At 33.7% G+C, this 18,626-nt stretch overlaps 1 protein-coding gene across 2 annotated transcripts; it reads left to right on the forward strand.

Moving 5' to 3' along the window:
- Positions 17,109-18,096, forward strand: LOC109344968 (protein LIGHT-DEPENDENT SHORT HYPOCOTYLS 5). 2 transcript variants are annotated; one of them, XM_019583708.1, is made up of 2 exons: positions 17,109-17,402; positions 17,436-18,096. In XM_019583708.1, exons 1-2 carry the CDS (start codon positions 17,376-17,378, stop codon positions 18,012-18,014), a joined length of 606 nt encoding a protein of 201 aa, XP_019439253.1. In that variant the 5' UTR covers positions 17,109-17,375; the 3' UTR covers positions 18,015-18,096. The 2 variants fall into 2 exon arrangements, with proteins under 2 accessions (XP_019439253.1, XP_019439252.1); XM_019583707.1 differs by having other exon boundaries at positions 17,112-18,096.

Raw genomic sequence — 18,626 nt, forward strand, 5'->3', positions numbered from 1 at the left:
TTATTACTAAGTATACAAAAGAGTTGATTGGATTGTAAGTTATATTACTTTCAAACTTGTAAAGGCAATCTGCCATTGTTGTACATTTTTCATTATTATTGCAGAATACTTTCTTTCACAAGGGTGTGATAAGAAAGGGGATTAGAATCATTTGGAAATGTGTTTTCCAAGAGTGAATAAGGATTAGGGAGTGTGTAAGGTACATAGAGATCTCGGGGTGAGAAATTGTAATTGCAACTCATAATCTTTAGTGAAGAAATCTCTTGTGCTGCAAGAGTAATGGACGTAGCCTTCGGTGGACAAGAAGGTGAACCATATAAAAATCCTTGTATATTGACTTCTCCCTTATCTCTTTGATTATTTATTTGTTTATTCATGCATATATTTTTTGCTGCACTTTAACTTTTGATTTTGCAGAAAAAGTGGCCATAATTTTAAGTCAACTAATTGACCCCTCTCTTAGTTGCAATCTCATTCTTACAAGAATAAAACTTCCTCTCTTGCAAGATAAGAAGCATCCCCTTCCTTTATCTAGGTATCTTGGTGGGGTCAATCTTAGATGTTATTCTAGTTGGCAACAAGCGATAGAAACTATAGCAAAGAGGTTGACAACTTGGAAATGCAAACACATCTTATTTGGTGGGAGACTTGTACTTCTAAACCTAGTCTAAACAAAAATCCTAAATTATCTTCTATCTTTATACACGTCACCAAAAAAAGGTACTCAATAAGAGAGGAGACAAAGGGATATCCTGAGTATCGTGGGTATATGTGTGTAAACCAAAGAATCTCTTCTAGGGGAATGAAAGTGGAGAATATTGGTGGAACCTGAATCAGTATGGGTAAAGATGATTAATTCAAAGTATGGACCTGAATTGAGGACATCAATCTCAACAACTGCTTCGAGATGGTGGAATGATTTAGGAACAATGTGGGTCCAACAGTTCAGATCGAGGTTAGTTTGCAGAGAATGTATGTAAAGAAATAGGTGACAAATCTCAAACTCCATTATGAAATGACATTTGATTTGGCACAAAGACTAAGGGAAACCTCCTCAAGACTATTCATGTTTCCTTTTAACAAACAAGCAATATAGGCTGATAGTGGCTTTTGGATCAATTGAGGGTGGAAATGGAAAGTGTTATGGAGAAGAAATTTGTTTATGTGGGAGGAAGAGTCACTGGAATGTATGTTTTGATTCGCACCATACATATTGTCGCAACCCAATGTTCGGCTAGAAGACCGGCTTTATGAGGAGATGACAAATTTGATTTCTACCTTTCCTAATGATTTTGAGTCGCCACTATGTTTTTTGCGGTTAAAACGTAGAAAACCCTCTTTATGCCCTAATTGGATAAAAATGGTCTTTAAACAAAGATTTTGAGCTCGAGAGTCGATTTCAGATTCGGGAAGGTATTAGCACCCCGCCCACCCATATTAAAACGACATCCTCGCTAATCACATGAACTTTTATACCCTTAAATTACTACAACAAAATACTTTATTTTTTATATTTGTGTCTGACACGAGTTCATCTTGCTCCTATGTATCCCTATGTACAATAGGAAAATCAAGACTACGTAGTTCTGGTTTGAAAATGATTGAAGAGTTTGGTTGATTTGGAAAATATCGATAGATTTGGTGTAGTTGATATTAAAATGTTTATAATATTTGATTGTTTTAATTCAATGGAACTAATATCTTAGAGACGATGTTGGTCATAGACCTTCTTCCCATTTTCAAAGAAGTTAGAGACGACTCGAACCACGACCTTACGATAAAAATTCCATAAAATTCGTTTAAGTGATAACATATTTTTTAATTATTTTTATATAGAATTGACAGGTTAGAGATGGTGTTGATCTTAAACATTCTTCCCATTTTTAGAGAAGTTAGAGACGACTCGAATCATGACCCTTACTATAAAAATTCCATAAAATTCATTTGGGTGATGAAATAGTTTTCAATCATTTTATAAGGAATTAATAGTTTAGAGACGATATTGGTCGTAAACATTCTTCCCATTTTCAAAGAAGTTAGAAATATCTCGAACCATAACCTTACCATAAAAACTCCATAAAGTTTGTGGACAAAAATATATTTATAGTTAAATTGTATTTAGTTTTAAGTAATTAATTGGTTATTATTACTATAAAAGAATCTTGATATACAAAAGTAAGTATACAAAATTATTTAATAGAGTAATTATTATAAAATAAAATATACCGAATTAAAAAAATAAATAAGGTAAGAAGTTATACCATCTATAAGTAAATAACATCCTCCGACTTGTGATTGATATATCAATTTGGCATGTAACAAAGATAGGTGTTGTGATTTCTCTGCTTGGGTCCATGGGCAGTAAATTCAACATGACATAGCTAGGACCATGTGCTCACAATGGGTCATATTAGCCTCACAAGCTGCCTTGTATCTTCTAACCAGTTGGCCAAGTGATTAAGCTTCTCCGGTTCAATATACTCTATCTAAAGCAGATCCAAGCAGCCAATAACACTAATCTTAAGCACTCCCAAGATCAAACATTCTTCACATAACACTAATAACATAAAATGCCCAAGATTCTTCGTCATGCATGTGTCTGAATTTATTTTGGTTCAATCCTTGAAACTATAGGAAGTTAATAATAGCCAAAACAGGAGCAAGATAAACAAAAGGGTGGCCTTGTACTTAGTTTAAGAATTAAATCCTCTTTGCTGATTCCCATGCAAGTTACAAATGCTTTGAGACCCATAAACTTCAGTTCAAGAAATCATTATCTAATCAAAGGCTAGAAAGCATGCTGATGATATCAAGGTTTCACAGTTCTAGACAATTGAAGATAAATTGTATATGCCATCAAGTATGTTTTATTGATTTAGAAGTTGGTATGAAATAGCAACAATGAACCTTTCCTTCAAGTTGAAATGAAAATATATTATGATACTTTCAATTCCAATCACCACATTATTATAATCATTCATTGTCAAATATCAACACTGTGAAAAGCTAAAATGATTTAAAGCAAGAAGAGAAATAGGTTTCTTATCAGATTCCGTTTTGGGCCAATGTAGCAAGCATCACAAGACTTACATCAAGAGTCTCTAGCTTCAGTGACCGAATTGGAGTGAACCTTGTTTGGGTTTGTTGCTGCAGAACTTTCCAAAGCCATGAGGGAGAGATATAACATGGTGCATCAACTTTCTCTTCACTCTTTTAATATTTTCTTCGTGTGTAATAGGATGAGAGAGGAATAGATTGTTGTTTTCTTTCCTAGTTTGGCCTAGTGGGACTGGAACTAGGCTATATACCTAAGGGCCACTCCCTCAACTACAAAGGATGAGTAACCTTTTAAAGCAAAAAGTGAATTAGAGAGTGTTAAGGTTGTTTAAGAAGAAGTAAAAGAACTCTACGAAATCTCAATAAATTTTGAAGATTGAATCAGTAGTGCATAAATTCCTATGAAAGAAAATGAATTCGAGTATCTTATTACAACGAGGAAGAATGCGAGTACAATTGTTACAATACCCAAAAAACTGATTAACTACTTCCTAAGCAAACTATTTATAGATGACAGTTATAACTGCCTAACAACTTGGCAATTGTCCTGAAGCCAACTAACTATACTTCAGCTGCTAAATGATCTCTATCATTGCCTCCTCCTTCAAAATATTCTTGACCTCAAGAATGAAAGTGTGGAAACCGTTTGCACAAGTCGTAATAGAACTCCCAACTAGCATCCTCTAGTAGTTGGTGCTTCCATTTAACCAGGACCTTGGTGACAGCCTGTCCCCTTCTCTTCACAGTCATACGGTCTAGTATTGCTTCTGGTTCCTTTAGATCTGTTATGTCAGTAGCACCGGTAGGAATAGTATTGGAAGCGATAACCTGCCCCACATGTTTCTTCAATTGAGATACATGAAAAATATTGTAAATTCTAGAATTAGATGGAAGGCTCACCTTGAATCCCACAACCCCAACCTTACTAACAATTGGGAATGGACCAAAATACTTAGGAGTCAATTCCTCAATAACTCGAGCAGCTACTGAGATTTGCCTATAGGAATGTAGCTTCACATAAACCAAGTCACCTTCTTAGAATTGTCTATCACTTCTATGTTTATCAGCCACTTGCTTCATTTGGTCCTGTGCTCTTCTTAGACGAAACTTAAGGACTTTCAACATTTCTTGTCTTTTAGTAAAACTTCTATCAACTAGTTGAACATTAGATTCTCCAGGCAAGTAAGGTAAATATGTAGGAGGTGGCTGACCATATACAATTTCATAGGGAGTGGTCTTGATAGAAGTATGGAATGTGGTATTATACCACCATTCAGCCAATGGTAACCATTTAGATCATTGTTGAGGATTATCTGTACACGTACACCTTAAGTACATTTCCAAGCATCTGTTTACCACTTCAAATTAACCATATGTCTGGGGATGATACACTGAGGAGAGCTGAAATTGAACACCTTCTAATAGATCTTGCCAAAATGTACTAATACACACATGGTCTCTATCAGTATATGGATGTGATAAGGATATGAAATGTGCAGCTTTGCTAAGTCTATCTACTACTACAAATATAACTTTTTTACCATATGATTGAGGAAGACCTTCTATGAAATCCATGGTAATATGTTGCCACACATGGTCAGGTATGGGCAAGGGATGCAACAATCCTAGAGAAGTAGTAGCGTCATATTTGCATTGTTGACTTATAGAACATTGTTGAATAAGTAATTTCACATCATTGTTCAAGCCTCTCCAATAAATGACTGCTTAATGGAATACCTTTTCATGTTGACTTATAGAACATTGTTGAATAAGTAATTTCACAACATTGTCTACCTGTATGACCACCTGTGGCAAAAACATGAAACCAATGCAACAATTCCTATCTTAATGGAATATCTTTCCTTACTACTAACCTGCCTTTTCTTCTTAACTCAGTATTATGCCAAGTATAATGTCTATGAGTGGTAGGGTCAGCCTGGAGTTGTACAATGAGAGTTTTAAGACTATCATTAATATTCCAAGTGTCTTTTATCCTATCCAACATATCAGACTGAATTGTATGCATCAAAAGAGCATGACAATGAACTCCCTCTATCATGGACAATGCATCTACAACTACATTTTCCTTGCCTTGTTTATACTCAATGGAAAAGTAAAATTCCATAAGTTTCACCAACCACTTTTATTGAAATGTTGTAGTTAACCTTTGATCCAACATATAGTTTAAACTTATGTGATTTGTTTTGATGATGAAGTACATGTTCAACAAGTAGTGTCTCCATTTTTGGACTACAAAAACTACAACCATGAGTTTCTTTTCATAAGTGGACAATGATTGTTGCTGCTGATTCAAAACTCGACTAATAAAAGCTAAGGGATGATGGTTCTGCATTAGCATTGCTCCCACACCATGACCTGAGGCATCAACTTCAGAAACAAACTGCTCGGAAAAATTAGGTAGTGTTAGTATTGGTGCTGAAGTCAATAACTCCTTAATCTTCTGGAAGGAGCATTTGGATTCCTTTGTCCACTTAAAACCTTTTTTTAATATATTAGTCAATGGTCTAGCCACAATACCATAACCTTTCACAAATCTTATATAATAACCCGTTAACCCTAGAAATCCCCTTGGCTGCATGATGGACTGGGGTAATGGCCAATTCTGCATAGTTGCTATTTTGGCAAGATCCGTAGCTATCCCTTCAGCAGAAATGAAATGACCCAAGTACTTCACTCTAGGGACCCCGAAATAGCACTTGGATTGCTTAGCAAACAACTTATGTTGTCTCATGACAGTTAGTACTTTTCCTAAATGGACAAGATGTTCATCTAGTGTACTACTGTAAATGAGTATATCACCAAAGAAAATCAATAAGAGCTTCCTCAAAAACTCCTTAAAAATAGTGTTCATCAAACTCTAAAATAAGGCAGGTGCATTAGTAAGCCCAAAAGGCATTACCAAGTACTCAAAATGACCACCATATGTTCTGAAGGCAGTCTTGTGTATGTCAATGGGATCCATTCTCACTTGATGATAAGTAGATCTTAAATCTATTTTAGAAAATATAGTAGAGTCATACAATTCATCCATAAGGTCGTCAACTAAAGGAATAGGAAATCTATCCTTAATTGTACCTTTATTCAATTCTCTATAATCAATGCATAGCCTCCAAGAACCATCTTTCTTTCCCATTAAAATTATATGACTAGCATCAGGATTATTATTGTTCTGTATAGTACCCGAATCTAGCATTTCTTGTACTATTTTATCAATAATATCCTTTTGTTGTTTGGTATACCTGTATGGTTGCTTGTTCACATGATAAATATCCTGCATTAGTGGAATTTTGTGATCATGACCTTCCCTACTAGGTGGAAGTTGAGTGGGAACCTAAAAAATCGCAGCATAACACTTCAGTATATGATTAATTGTTTCAAAAATTTCATTTTTTTCAGCATGAGTAGTGAGTGAATGCAACAAATATCCTTCTTGTACACATGCATGTATCATTGACAAGTGTACTCCATTACGCATTGTCTTCTGAACTTGCTGATATCTAACAGTTTTACAGCTCGATTGTGTTGAGCCCCTCAATACATGTCTTCTTCCTTATGTTGAGAATTCCATGCTTAGCTTGTCAAAATTCCAGGTTATATCTCCCAATGTAATCAACCATTCAATTCCCAAGACAACATCACAACATCCCAAGGGAATCAACATGATATCTGAAGTTAATGTAGTATTCTAAAGTGTCCAACTAAAATTCTTCACTACTAAAGAAATTTGGACCTTTGTACCATCTGCCACCGTAACCAATAATGGCTTCAGGTCTTCAATTTTGAATCCCACTTTCTCAGCCATATGTATATCTACAAAACTATGAGTGCTACCACTATCAATTATAATGTGTAGTGGTTTCTTTTTGTACCTTCTAGTGACCCTCATGGTGTTAAAGTTGGCTACTCCAATTAATGCATTTACAAAAAATATGGGGCTCATCTAATGGTTCCACCATCTCCTATATGTTGTTACTCTTTGTGGTATCCTTCTCTACTTCATCCAACTCCAATAAGTGAATTTATAGTTTTTTACGAGTAAGGCTGTGTTCAAGGGAATAAGGTTCATCACAAAAATATCATAATCATGTTGCCCTCCTCTCATTCATATAGGTTGGGGATATGTTTCTATTGAATTTGGCTTTGCTTTTAAATGGTTCTGTTTCATAGGTTTGTTGTGGTTTAAGATCCAATATTGGTTTGGAATTGGCCTGAATTTTATTTTTAATAGGAAAACTAAATTGAGATCGCTGACCACTAGCAGACTCATACAACCCAAAGCAAATGATTTTCTCATTGTTTGTGGCTGAAACATGCCCACCATTATTTGAACCTCATTTTTAAGCCCTCCTAAAAAACAACTCAAGGTGTTTTCTGCAGATAATTCTAATTTGGTAAATGTAGCATCAAATTCTCCATGATATTCAGTAATTGATCTCTTTTGTCTCAACTTCATTAACTCAACCATGGGATCATCACAGATCTCCCCAAATCTTTCAATTAAATTTTCACATACTATCCCTAATTAGTTAAAGAAGTAGTCCATAATGATCTTACATAAGCATGATGTCATTTTAAAGCTTTCCTCACAAAATGCATAATTTCAAGTTTCACTTACGGGTGTTCGTGGTCCATTTGGATTAATTTTTTGGCAAAAAATCATCTAATCAAAATACATAATTAATACGCGGTTCGATCTGGTCTGGTCTATTTGTATTAAGATGTCTGATCCAATCCAGTCCAAATATTATATGTGGTTTCGGTTCGGTTTGAATCATTTTTTTATAAAAAATTAAAATTGCATATACACTCAGAACTCATAAAAATAACTAAACATTAATCCTAAAAAATCAAAAAATAATGTTCAACAACATCCAAACAATATTTAAAAAGTGGCGAACAACATTAAAAGTAAACATCAACAATAAATAGCAAGACAATAATAATAAAGTAAACAATGACATTAAAGTAAACAACAACAATAGTAGCAACATTAGTATTAACAACAACAACCACAAGACAACACTTAAATAATTTAGGCATCAAGGAACAATTTAGGAGCTGGACATAGGTTAAGTGTGGAAGATACTTAAAAGGGTTACATACTTAAACAATTTCGGTCCTGTCTGGATCGGTTTGGATCCAAGAGGTGAATCCAAAAATCGGACCGGATCGATTGGTCTGTAATAAAAAAATCCAATCAAATCCAAACACATTCGGTTTTTACGGTTTCGGTCTATTTTAGATCGATTTTTGGTTTTATTTTTGGACCAGTCTGGATTTGACACACCTAGTTTCACTTTAACCTCTTCTGGTGTATTATCAATCATAAAGTTTCACATTGATATATCCATTCTTTTACATTATCACCATTGAATCTAGGAAAATCAATTCTAGATAATGGGCTATGACAAGAATAAGGAATATGAGGTTGTCGATCACCTTGATTACGATGTTGATGAGAATTGGAATTGCGATTGCTATGGTTATTCAAGGAAAAACTATCATCATCTTCATTCTTCTTAATCAGTTCCTCAAGAGAATGCTTGATCGATTCCCGTAACGTTTTCTGCAAAGCTCACACTAAATCCACCAATCGTAGTTCCAATTTCTCTCAAATATGATTCTCCAATCTCTCCTCGATCTCTCTCATAACTGCTCGAGTTCGAGTAGAATCCGCCATCTCCTAGAAAAAAAGTTCTAGATACAAATTGTTAAGGTTATTTAAGAAAAAGAGAAAGAACTCTAGGAAATCTCAATAAATTTCGAAGATTGAATGAGTAGTGCAGGAATTCATTATATGAAAGAAAGGAATTCGAGTATCTTATTACAATGAGGAAGAATGATAATACAATTGTTACAATACTCAAAAAACTAATTAACTACTTCCTAAGCAAGCTATTTATAGATGTCAGTTACAGTTGATAGTTATAACTGCCTAAAAACTTGGCAATTGTCCTGAAGCCAACTAACTATACTTCAGCTGCTAAATGATATGTATCAGAGAGGAGAATGTGTAATATAGAAGCCAAAGCATATTTTTGTGTGTGGAAATCTTGCAATGAATGGAGAAGAAGAAAGTGAGAGCATGTACACATATAGAGTGAGAAAAGGAGTGTCGTGAAAATATGGAAATGCAAAATGAATTTTACGTTACTTGTGCAACAATATATTGACAAAGAGTGAGATTTCTACTTCTTGAAAGGGTGTAAGTTTGAGCAATAAGAAAAACAAATTATGTCATGTCCTCCACATAGCACATGACCTTTAATATATATTGACAATGAGTAGTCTCTTGGAATATCTATCACCTCACTTGCCAAAAGAGTAACATTTTTTTGTTTAATTTGAAATGATTTTTATAACTGAATATTTAATAAAATCAAAATCGTCGGTTGAATATTTTAATTAACAAACACAATCACCCATTTAAATTCGGACCGAAACCGTTGAATAAAATTGGTTATGAGACATCCAAAAAATGATATCTCCTGAATGTTATTATTTTTTGTTATTTAGAAAGTCCTGAATATTTTTTTGTTTTTATAGATAGGTCGGATAAAGTTTGATGTTCACACATACAAAAGGGATGTTATGGATACTTGATAGCTAAGTTTACATGCATCAGGAAGATATATTCTCAAAATTGCATATATATATATATATAGTTCAAATGGACACATGCCAATAACAGTTAGAGAAACTACTCCATGAGAGCTGGATAAATTGTGCACCCTTAAACATACATTGTTTTGTTTAGAAAGCTCTTAGAAGTAGATTGACCACACACAAAATGAACTTAAAAAAATAAACATTGTTCATGCAGTTAAAGAGCTAAAGCGTATTATATGCAACGATCGGTCTGAAACTTTGGACAGTCTGCTTATTACATTAACTTTACATCAAATGCTTATATTCTTCGATATAGATGTCAATCCAACTACCTTATACTATTATTGAATTGTTCTGAATGCATGAGACATCCTCTCATATAAAACAAAAGGAAAGAATTGTTAGAGAATGTTATGGTTCAGTGTTGTGTGGTCTATTTGGTTGATCCGAAATGAGATAATATTTTTAGGAAAGAAGATTAGTTATATTCAAGTTTTGGATTTAATCTGAATTACATTGTGAACATGGTTCACATCTAGTATTTGACTATACTATCACACATTTAGTGTATGTTTTAAAGTATTTACGGAAATAGTGTAACTTTTATGAGACTCGTGGATATCGTCCACAATTGTGTGGAACTCGTGGACCAGCAATGTTATTGCCCTAGGTAGTCATGCACAACAAGCATGATATATGTTGACATTCTCTTTCCTCCATGAAAGTCGTGGATGACATGCATGACTTCCTTACTCGTGAATCATAAACACGAGTTTCAATAAGACATGATAAATTTTTACATTTTCCTTTTACACCAATGATTAGTTATTGTGTTAGGGGTTAATTTTAGGGAGTTTAGTTAGGGTTTTTGAATTTAGTTAAGATTCATGATTTTATATGTATAAAAATAATAGGTCTTGGGTGTTAGTTTTAGGGAGTTTAGTTAGAGTTTTTGATTTTATTTAAGATTTATGATTTTAGTTGTTTAAAAATAAAAAGCATAAATTAAAATAATATGAAAATTTTATGGAAATTAAATTGATAATTTTACCATGAATTGGAAAATGATTACATTATAAAAATAACAGAACGAGAATACAATTTTTCCATTTCCTAGTGACGTCTATGAGATGATGTGCCACATCTAGGTGTCTTCCTCCTTCGAGGTGGTTAGACTCCTACTTGTTGTTGTTGTGGTTGATGTTGTCTTGCTTGTCCAGTTCCACCTTTAACCAGTTGTGGCTCCTGCTCATCTTCGTTGTCATCATCTTCATCATCTTTGTCATCATCTTCAGTATGTGAAAGCATTGTCGGCTGATAATATTATTGAGAGTTGAATGCCGAAAATGGAGTATTTGAAGTAGTGTCAACTAATGATGGCATTCCTTGAAATTGTGAAGAAAATTCTAAGTGAGAGAAGGAGTAGCCACTCATTGCTCTGAAACATTCAAACTCAAAGGGTTGTTGTTGTTGTTATTGAGGAGCAGATGTTTGAGTGTATGCATGTGGATAAGTATCTGTCTGAGTTTGACTCTCATAATGTTGCGGGAACTCTAGTGCAACAAGCATATCAAATTGTTATATTGGAGGAGCTTGATAGGTAGTGGCGTACAAAGCAGTTGGAAGTAGTTGAGCAAATGCTTCTATTATCTCATTGTAGTGTAAGTAGGCGTCATTCAATGTCTACATGGGATTTCGAAAAACATTTTTAGGAGCACACAGATCTCGAATCGTTCTAATAATTGTACTGAAAAAAAAGTTGGAAAAAAGTAGAATAATTAATATAAATATAAATTTTAATATAAATTTGTAATATAAAAATTAATATTCTTACCAATCCAGCTGAATATGCTCCATTTGGAGAGATGTATTTCCTAGTCCTTTGTAAGTGTCATTACATATACTACTAGTAGTGATACAAAGGCTGGACATTGATAAAACTATTTACCATATAGTTTTCCCGGTTATTCCATATCTGAATCCACTGGTCGACCAGTTATAGTCATTTTTCTCACGTAAATTCATCTTGTGTTATTTCTCCAGGTTGATTGGATCTTGTGGAATGGGTTATTGCAGACCAAACTGTCTCATAACCCGATCAGTAGCATGCCACTCTAAAAGTGCAAAGTAGATGAGTGACACACGTGTTCAGGTGATATCTAGTATTTGGCCCATAAAGGTAATATTCTTATATGGGGTCCAGATAAACTGATATATAAAAATAAATTAGTCATAAAATAATATAGAAATAACAAAAAATAAATTACAAATAAAAAATTAGATAAATTACTTAATCAATGCGCAAACGATCCAACATTGACCCTATTATGTTGGTTGCATGACCAAGAATGTTGGTGGTGATTAAAATGTTGCGACTACTTAAAACGTAAATTTATATGAAGTTAGTATATTAGTTGGAATAAATAATTTGAAACAAAATATTTATTTACCTTTGAACCAAAGGAAATATCTGTAATTCGTTGTTGTGCAATATTGGAGCCAACATCGGGATGTTGTCATATACCTATGACTGTAGTAGTAGCAGGCATCCTCCAATTTCAATCTAGCGACTTATTAACGTCGCACAACATAATCTTCGATATAGACATGCAAAAACAAAGGAACCCCAACAATATTCGTATGTCTGTGATAAGTTCTCCAGCAATACGAAATACATCAGGTGGAATCATGACTCTGATGTATCTGACATGAGGAACTCTCCAATCATGCACATTATGAAGGCTCTTGCATTATGTTGAATAACAACATCATCAGCATCTTCTGGGAGCACTTGAAAAGTAGAGTCTAACCAACTCATTGGGACTCTTTGGCTCATAATCTGTCTATTAGTTGGGATAGCATACACAATATCCCAATTTGTGCTCGTCGTACCAATAACAGCAACTCCATCAATAGGTAGCCTAAGCTGGTATGTGACGTCTTCGAGAGTAATAGTGTACTCCCCAACAGGTAGATGGAAAGTGTGAGTTTTCGACCTACATCTCTTAGCCAATGCAATAATGAGATGATTGTTGATATCAGATGCTCCAATATCCAAAATGTGGCCAAACACGTTGTTACGAATAACTTGTAACACTAGTTCAAATGGTAGACGTTGCCAAAACTTGTATCTTGCACGAAAAGTAACCTCTAACCGTTCCATATATTGGTGGAGACATAGTCCTTTTGAAGGGTGAGTAGGGTAGGGTTAATGGGACTTGGATTAGTATGTTATATTTTGGTTATTTTCATTGTAAAACTACGTACTAGTTGACATGTAGTTTTACGATTATTTTTATTGATCACCGTAGTTAATTCTTCACAATATATATGACATGCCCTTATCATAACACTTGATTCATTTCTATGGTGAAGAAACCATCAATTCAGCCTATGATATGTTGCTCTAATAAGGGCAGTATTGGGCAAAGCTTTTGATCCTTTCAAAACTGCGTTAACATATTCTGCCAAGTTCGTCGTCATATGGTCATACCGTCTCCCTTCGTCATATGATTGCCTTCATTTTTCTTTTGAGATGTTGTCTAACCAAGTTGCTGCCCTCAGATTTTTTTAACATAAATCATATAAAATAAACAATTTAACTCATTAATTTATGTTACAATGACTATTGCAATATATACCTATTTCAATGACTTTTTCGTTCATATCATTATCTCGAATCTCCTTATTGAAATTGCTAGCAATATGACGAATGCAGTATACATATTGTGCAATATACATATTGTGCATTACACCATTGTAGTAGCTCAGCACGAAGTGCACCCAACAATCTTGTACCCCTGTATGATATTATACAAATATTCGATTAGGGGGGGTAACATATGTCTGAATATTGTATTAAAATTATTCTCATACTTCTTTAGTCTCTCCTTCCATACGTCTATTACCATCTTGTGAACTAGCTATTAGCAACATTCCATTATATTTTCCAGTCAATAATATGTCATCCACTTGAAGGATTGGTTTGAAAAAACTAAACCCTTCAATGCATGGCTTGAAAGCCCAAAATATCCTATCAAAAATCAAAATATTATGGTCTTCATGGTTAGATGTTGAATATCTTACAATTGTACATGGTGCATAATATTGGGCATCATTCAACCAACGAGGTATCTTCTTGTACGATCCCTCCCAATCACCATAAATTTGGGACATTGCTATTTGTTTAACAGTCCAAGTCTTCCTATATGTCACCGTATAACCAAAACGAGTGACTACCTCTTTCACTAATGTTTTAATTGATATATCAGGATTTTCGGATACTAATTGAATAATACAGTTTGCGATGAATGATTAGTTCAATTTTGTGTGATCTTGGGAAATATTAGTGGATACATAAGTGTGTCTTCCATTAATTTTTCTAATCTCCTAAATATCACGCTTCACACTTTTTGATGTTCGAATTCTCCATTCACATCCAACACCAAAATATTTACATTTTACAACATATCTATCGGGCCTATACTCATCCACATGGTAATCAAAAGAATTCATAATATGAAAATGTTTTACAACATTTATTGTTGCTTCTTTTGATTCAAATTGCATGCCAAGAAACATATCATTATCAATATCATTACTTATATTACTACTTCTATATGGAAAATCTTGTCCAAACTGATAATCAATGTCAAGGAAAAAAGATGAAGGAGTAGCATATCTTATGTTAACCGGTTCACTAGTGGCAATCTGAACATCGTCATCATCATCACCACATAGCTTAATATCCTCATCATCACTTAAATCACTAACAATAACTCTAATAATGATCATCTACATATAAACATAGATAATAATAAATAACAAATTAAAAAAATAAATGGAATTAAAAACAAAACAATAAATTTTATTACCTTGTATAATGATACTTCTTAGATTAAGAATCACTCTTCTTAGATGATAACAAATAACTCTACATTTTTTTCTTATTTTTTCTTTCTTCGGTGTGATTTGGGTTGGGATGGAGGGTGTATATATGTTGTTCGGATCTCATGTAGTTCATGCACGACACAGATCTCGTATTGTACATGCACGAGATTTGCATGGAAATCGTGTCATTAGTCCACAATTTTCATGATGTGTGACATAGTGTAAGGATCTCGTGTATGCAATGCTCGAGTTTCTAGGGGAGTCGCATTGTTTGTCCACAACTTCCCCTAATTTATGGATGGTATCCACAAGTCCCTAAAATTTACAATACTTCCATAAGTATTTTAAAATCTACCCAAACGTGTGATAGTATAGTCAAACTACACTATCCATGTAAATTTCCCGAGGATTGTTGTATTTAGAGTTAGGTTTAAGTTGCTAAGTTTGAATGAGACAAAGCCAAAGCAAATTTTTCTGTGTTTAGGGTTTAGGGTTGGAAAGCTTGTAATGGATGAGAAGAAGATAGTGAGAGCATGTATACGTATAGAGTAAGAAAAGGAGTGTTGTGAAAATATGGAAATGTAAAATAAATTTTATGTTACTGGTGCAACGATATATTGACAAAGAGTGTGATTTCTACCTTTTGAAAGGGTGTAAGTTAGAGCGCAATAAGAGAAAAAACTGTGTCCTCCACATAGCACATGACATTTAATATATATATTGACAAAGAGTAGTCTCTTGGAATATTTATCACCTCACTTGGCAAAAGAGTAACGTTTTTTGTTTAATTTGAAATGTTCTTTATTCAATAATTTTTAAAACTGAATATTTAATAAAATCAAAACCGCCTGTTGAATATTTTAATTAACAAATGCAACCACCCATTTAAATTCGGACATGAACCATTGAATAAAATCAGTTATGAGACATCTAAAAAATGTTCTCTCCTGAATGTTATTATTTTTTGTTATTTTAAAAGTCCTGAATATTTTTTATTTTTATAGATATACTGGACAAAATTGGGTGTTCACATACTAAAGGAATGTTATGGATACTTGATAGCTAAGGTTACATGCATGAGGAAAATATATTGTCAAAATTGCATGTATATATATATATAGTTCAAATGGACACAAGCCAATAAGAGTTAGATAAACTACTTCATGAGAGTTGGATAAATTTTGCACCCTTAAATATACATTGTTTTATTTAGAAAGCTTTTAGAAGTAGATTGACCACACACAAAATGAACTTCAAAAAAGAAACACCATTCATGCAGTTGAAGAGCTAAAGTATATCATATGTAACAATCAGTCTGAAACTTTGGACGGTCTGCTTATTACATTAGCTTTACATCAAATATGTAAAAAAATGCTTATATTCTTGATATATGTGCCAATCCAACTACCTTATACTACTATTGAATTGTTTAGAATGCATGAGGCATCCTCTTGTATAATACAAAAGGAAAGAACTATTAGAGAATATTATGGTTCAATGTTGTGTGGTCTATCTAGTTGATGTAAAATGAAATAATATTTTTAGAAAAGGAAATTAGTTATATTCAAGTTTTGGATTTAATCCAAATTACATCGTGAACTTGGTTCACATCTAGTATTGGAACTTATTCACTTGATTTTGCTCGATGGTGCTTAGACCGTTTATCTTGTATTTTGCCTTATTGTAGTCACAATGACTTTCTAAACGTGTCTGTATCACTCTTGTATTGGATAAACACTTTTTGTACTTCTTTAATACAATCTTCTGCTTAAACAAAAAAAAAACTCATATCTATAAGCTCATATCTACAAACTATTTTTGTCAAACAAACTCATAAAATTATAACTATTTAATATTTATAATAATTAGTATATGAGTGAAGATTCACTTACAAGTTTAACAAACTTACTTTACATTTTAACCATAAATTCTAGGGAAATATATGTAATGATTTAGATCTACACATTAATTCAAACTATTGAATTTCCCTGTAATTGATAGTTATGATGTAGAGTAAGTTTTTTAAATTTACTCTTGAGTAAGTAGATCTCCTCTCTCTTAATATATATATATATATATATATATAAAGCCAAAACTTGAAATAAATTCTATCATTGTGTAATTTTCATTTCCTATATTGCCCTTAACATTATTTATTTTTTACAAAAAAAACTATATAATCCTAAGTAACTACCAGTAATACATTAATTAACCACATATCTCACATTAAATTAAACATTATCATAAATAAAAAAAATATAATATATAAAAATTGAATATATAGTATCACACAATATTTGTCGGCAAACACGAAGTATTTGTAAACACTAGTATATATAAAAAAAAAATTGTTTTACAATCTATATACAATTTATTATTTAATGTACATGACTTTTTTTAAGTGTCATCAATATTAATATTTAACACAACATTTATCGAATGTAGCCGAAAACATGGAAATATTGAGTTGTGATTACATAAACTATTTTTCATTAACTAATTCATTCAATTCAGCCATTGTTTTCTTACGTCCCATCACCAAACTCTTTAAAAAAAATTCTCTATTATTTCCTCCTTCCCTTTCTCTCTTTCTCACTCCCTAAACCAAACCAAATAAAATCAACCTAAACGCTCCCCTTCCAAAAAGAGAACTAAAACCAAAAACCTTCCTTGTTAAAACATTCACCTCAAACTCAAACAAACACTCATCACTCTCAATCATATATTACAAACACAAAACAAACCACACATATAGTCACCTAAATTGAACCTATACCCTATTGGGTTCTTCATTCATCATGGACTCTGCATCAGATGCTGGACCTTCTTCTACAACTACAGCACCACAGGCTGAGGGGTCATCATCGGCACCGCTAAGCCGTTACGAGTCACAGAAGCGGAGAGACTGGAACACGTTCTTACAGTATCTTCGGAACCACAAGCCACCATTGACGCTGGCACGGTGCAGTGGCGCACACGTCATAGAGTTCATGAAGTACCTAGACCAGTTTGGGAAGACCAAGGTCCACATAGTCGGGTGCTCTTATTTTGGGCACCCAAACCCTCCTGCTCCCTGTGCCTGCCCATTGAAGCAGGCGTGGGGCAGCCTTGACGCGTTGATTGGGCGGCTCAGGGCAGCCTACGAGGAGAACGGAGGCCACCCTGAGTCCAACCCATTTGGTGCCAGGGCTGTAAGGATTTACCTTAGAGAAGTGAGGGAAGGGCAGGCCAAAGCTAGAGGGATCCCTTATGAGAAGAAGAAGCGGAAGAGATCCACCGTGACGGTGTCAGCAGTGAGTAGTAGTGGCGGCGGTGAAGTTTCGGTTGCAAACGGTAACGATGATGGTGGTGATTACACTGCTATGGGTGGTGAAGCTGGTAGTTCTAGTCTAACTTCTATAACTACTACAACTCATGTTACTACTACCAACTTGTAGTAATTTTTCATTAGTTTTTCTCCATTATTCATATCTATGATCTATCTTTTTATTGGAAGGAAATTAGTTGTGATTAGCACGATTCACGGCTTATATGTTGCATATTTATTTCTCTAATGCGCAATTATTCCCTCTCCATCTATCTAGCATCCTAATGAGTTCAACTCATTATTATTTTGCTTTAGCTTGTTGTATTCGACATTGCACTTCATCAATAGTTTCTCATTTAATCTGTTCACATCTTTTTCGTTTATTTATTTATTTTTGTGAGTTGAATTTTAGAGGAAAAAAAATGAAATAAAGCATGAGAGTCATACAATATACTAGTAGTATGGTTTAAAGTCTTCCATTTATTTCTTTCTCTTCTAAAACTTAACTCGTAACGTACTATAAGGGTCCGTTTACGAGTTGAATTTTGGAAAGGAACACACTCTAAGAATTTGGTTGCGAGTTGAATTTTAGAGATGAATGAAAATAAAATGAAGACTTTAAAGTCATCTCGCAAGTATATTTTATGACTCTCATATCTTCTATTTCATTTTTGCCCCTTCAAGATTCAACTTACAAACAGAATCCAAGGTTCCAAGATGAGGTTCATATAAAGAACTAAAT

The sequence above is a fragment of the Lupinus angustifolius genome, chromosome LG04, assembly GCF_001865875.1.
Source record: "Lupinus angustifolius cultivar Tanjil chromosome LG04, LupAngTanjil_v1.0, whole genome shotgun sequence".
Classification (NCBI taxonomy): Eukaryota; Viridiplantae; Streptophyta; class Magnoliopsida; order Fabales; family Fabaceae; genus Lupinus; species Lupinus angustifolius.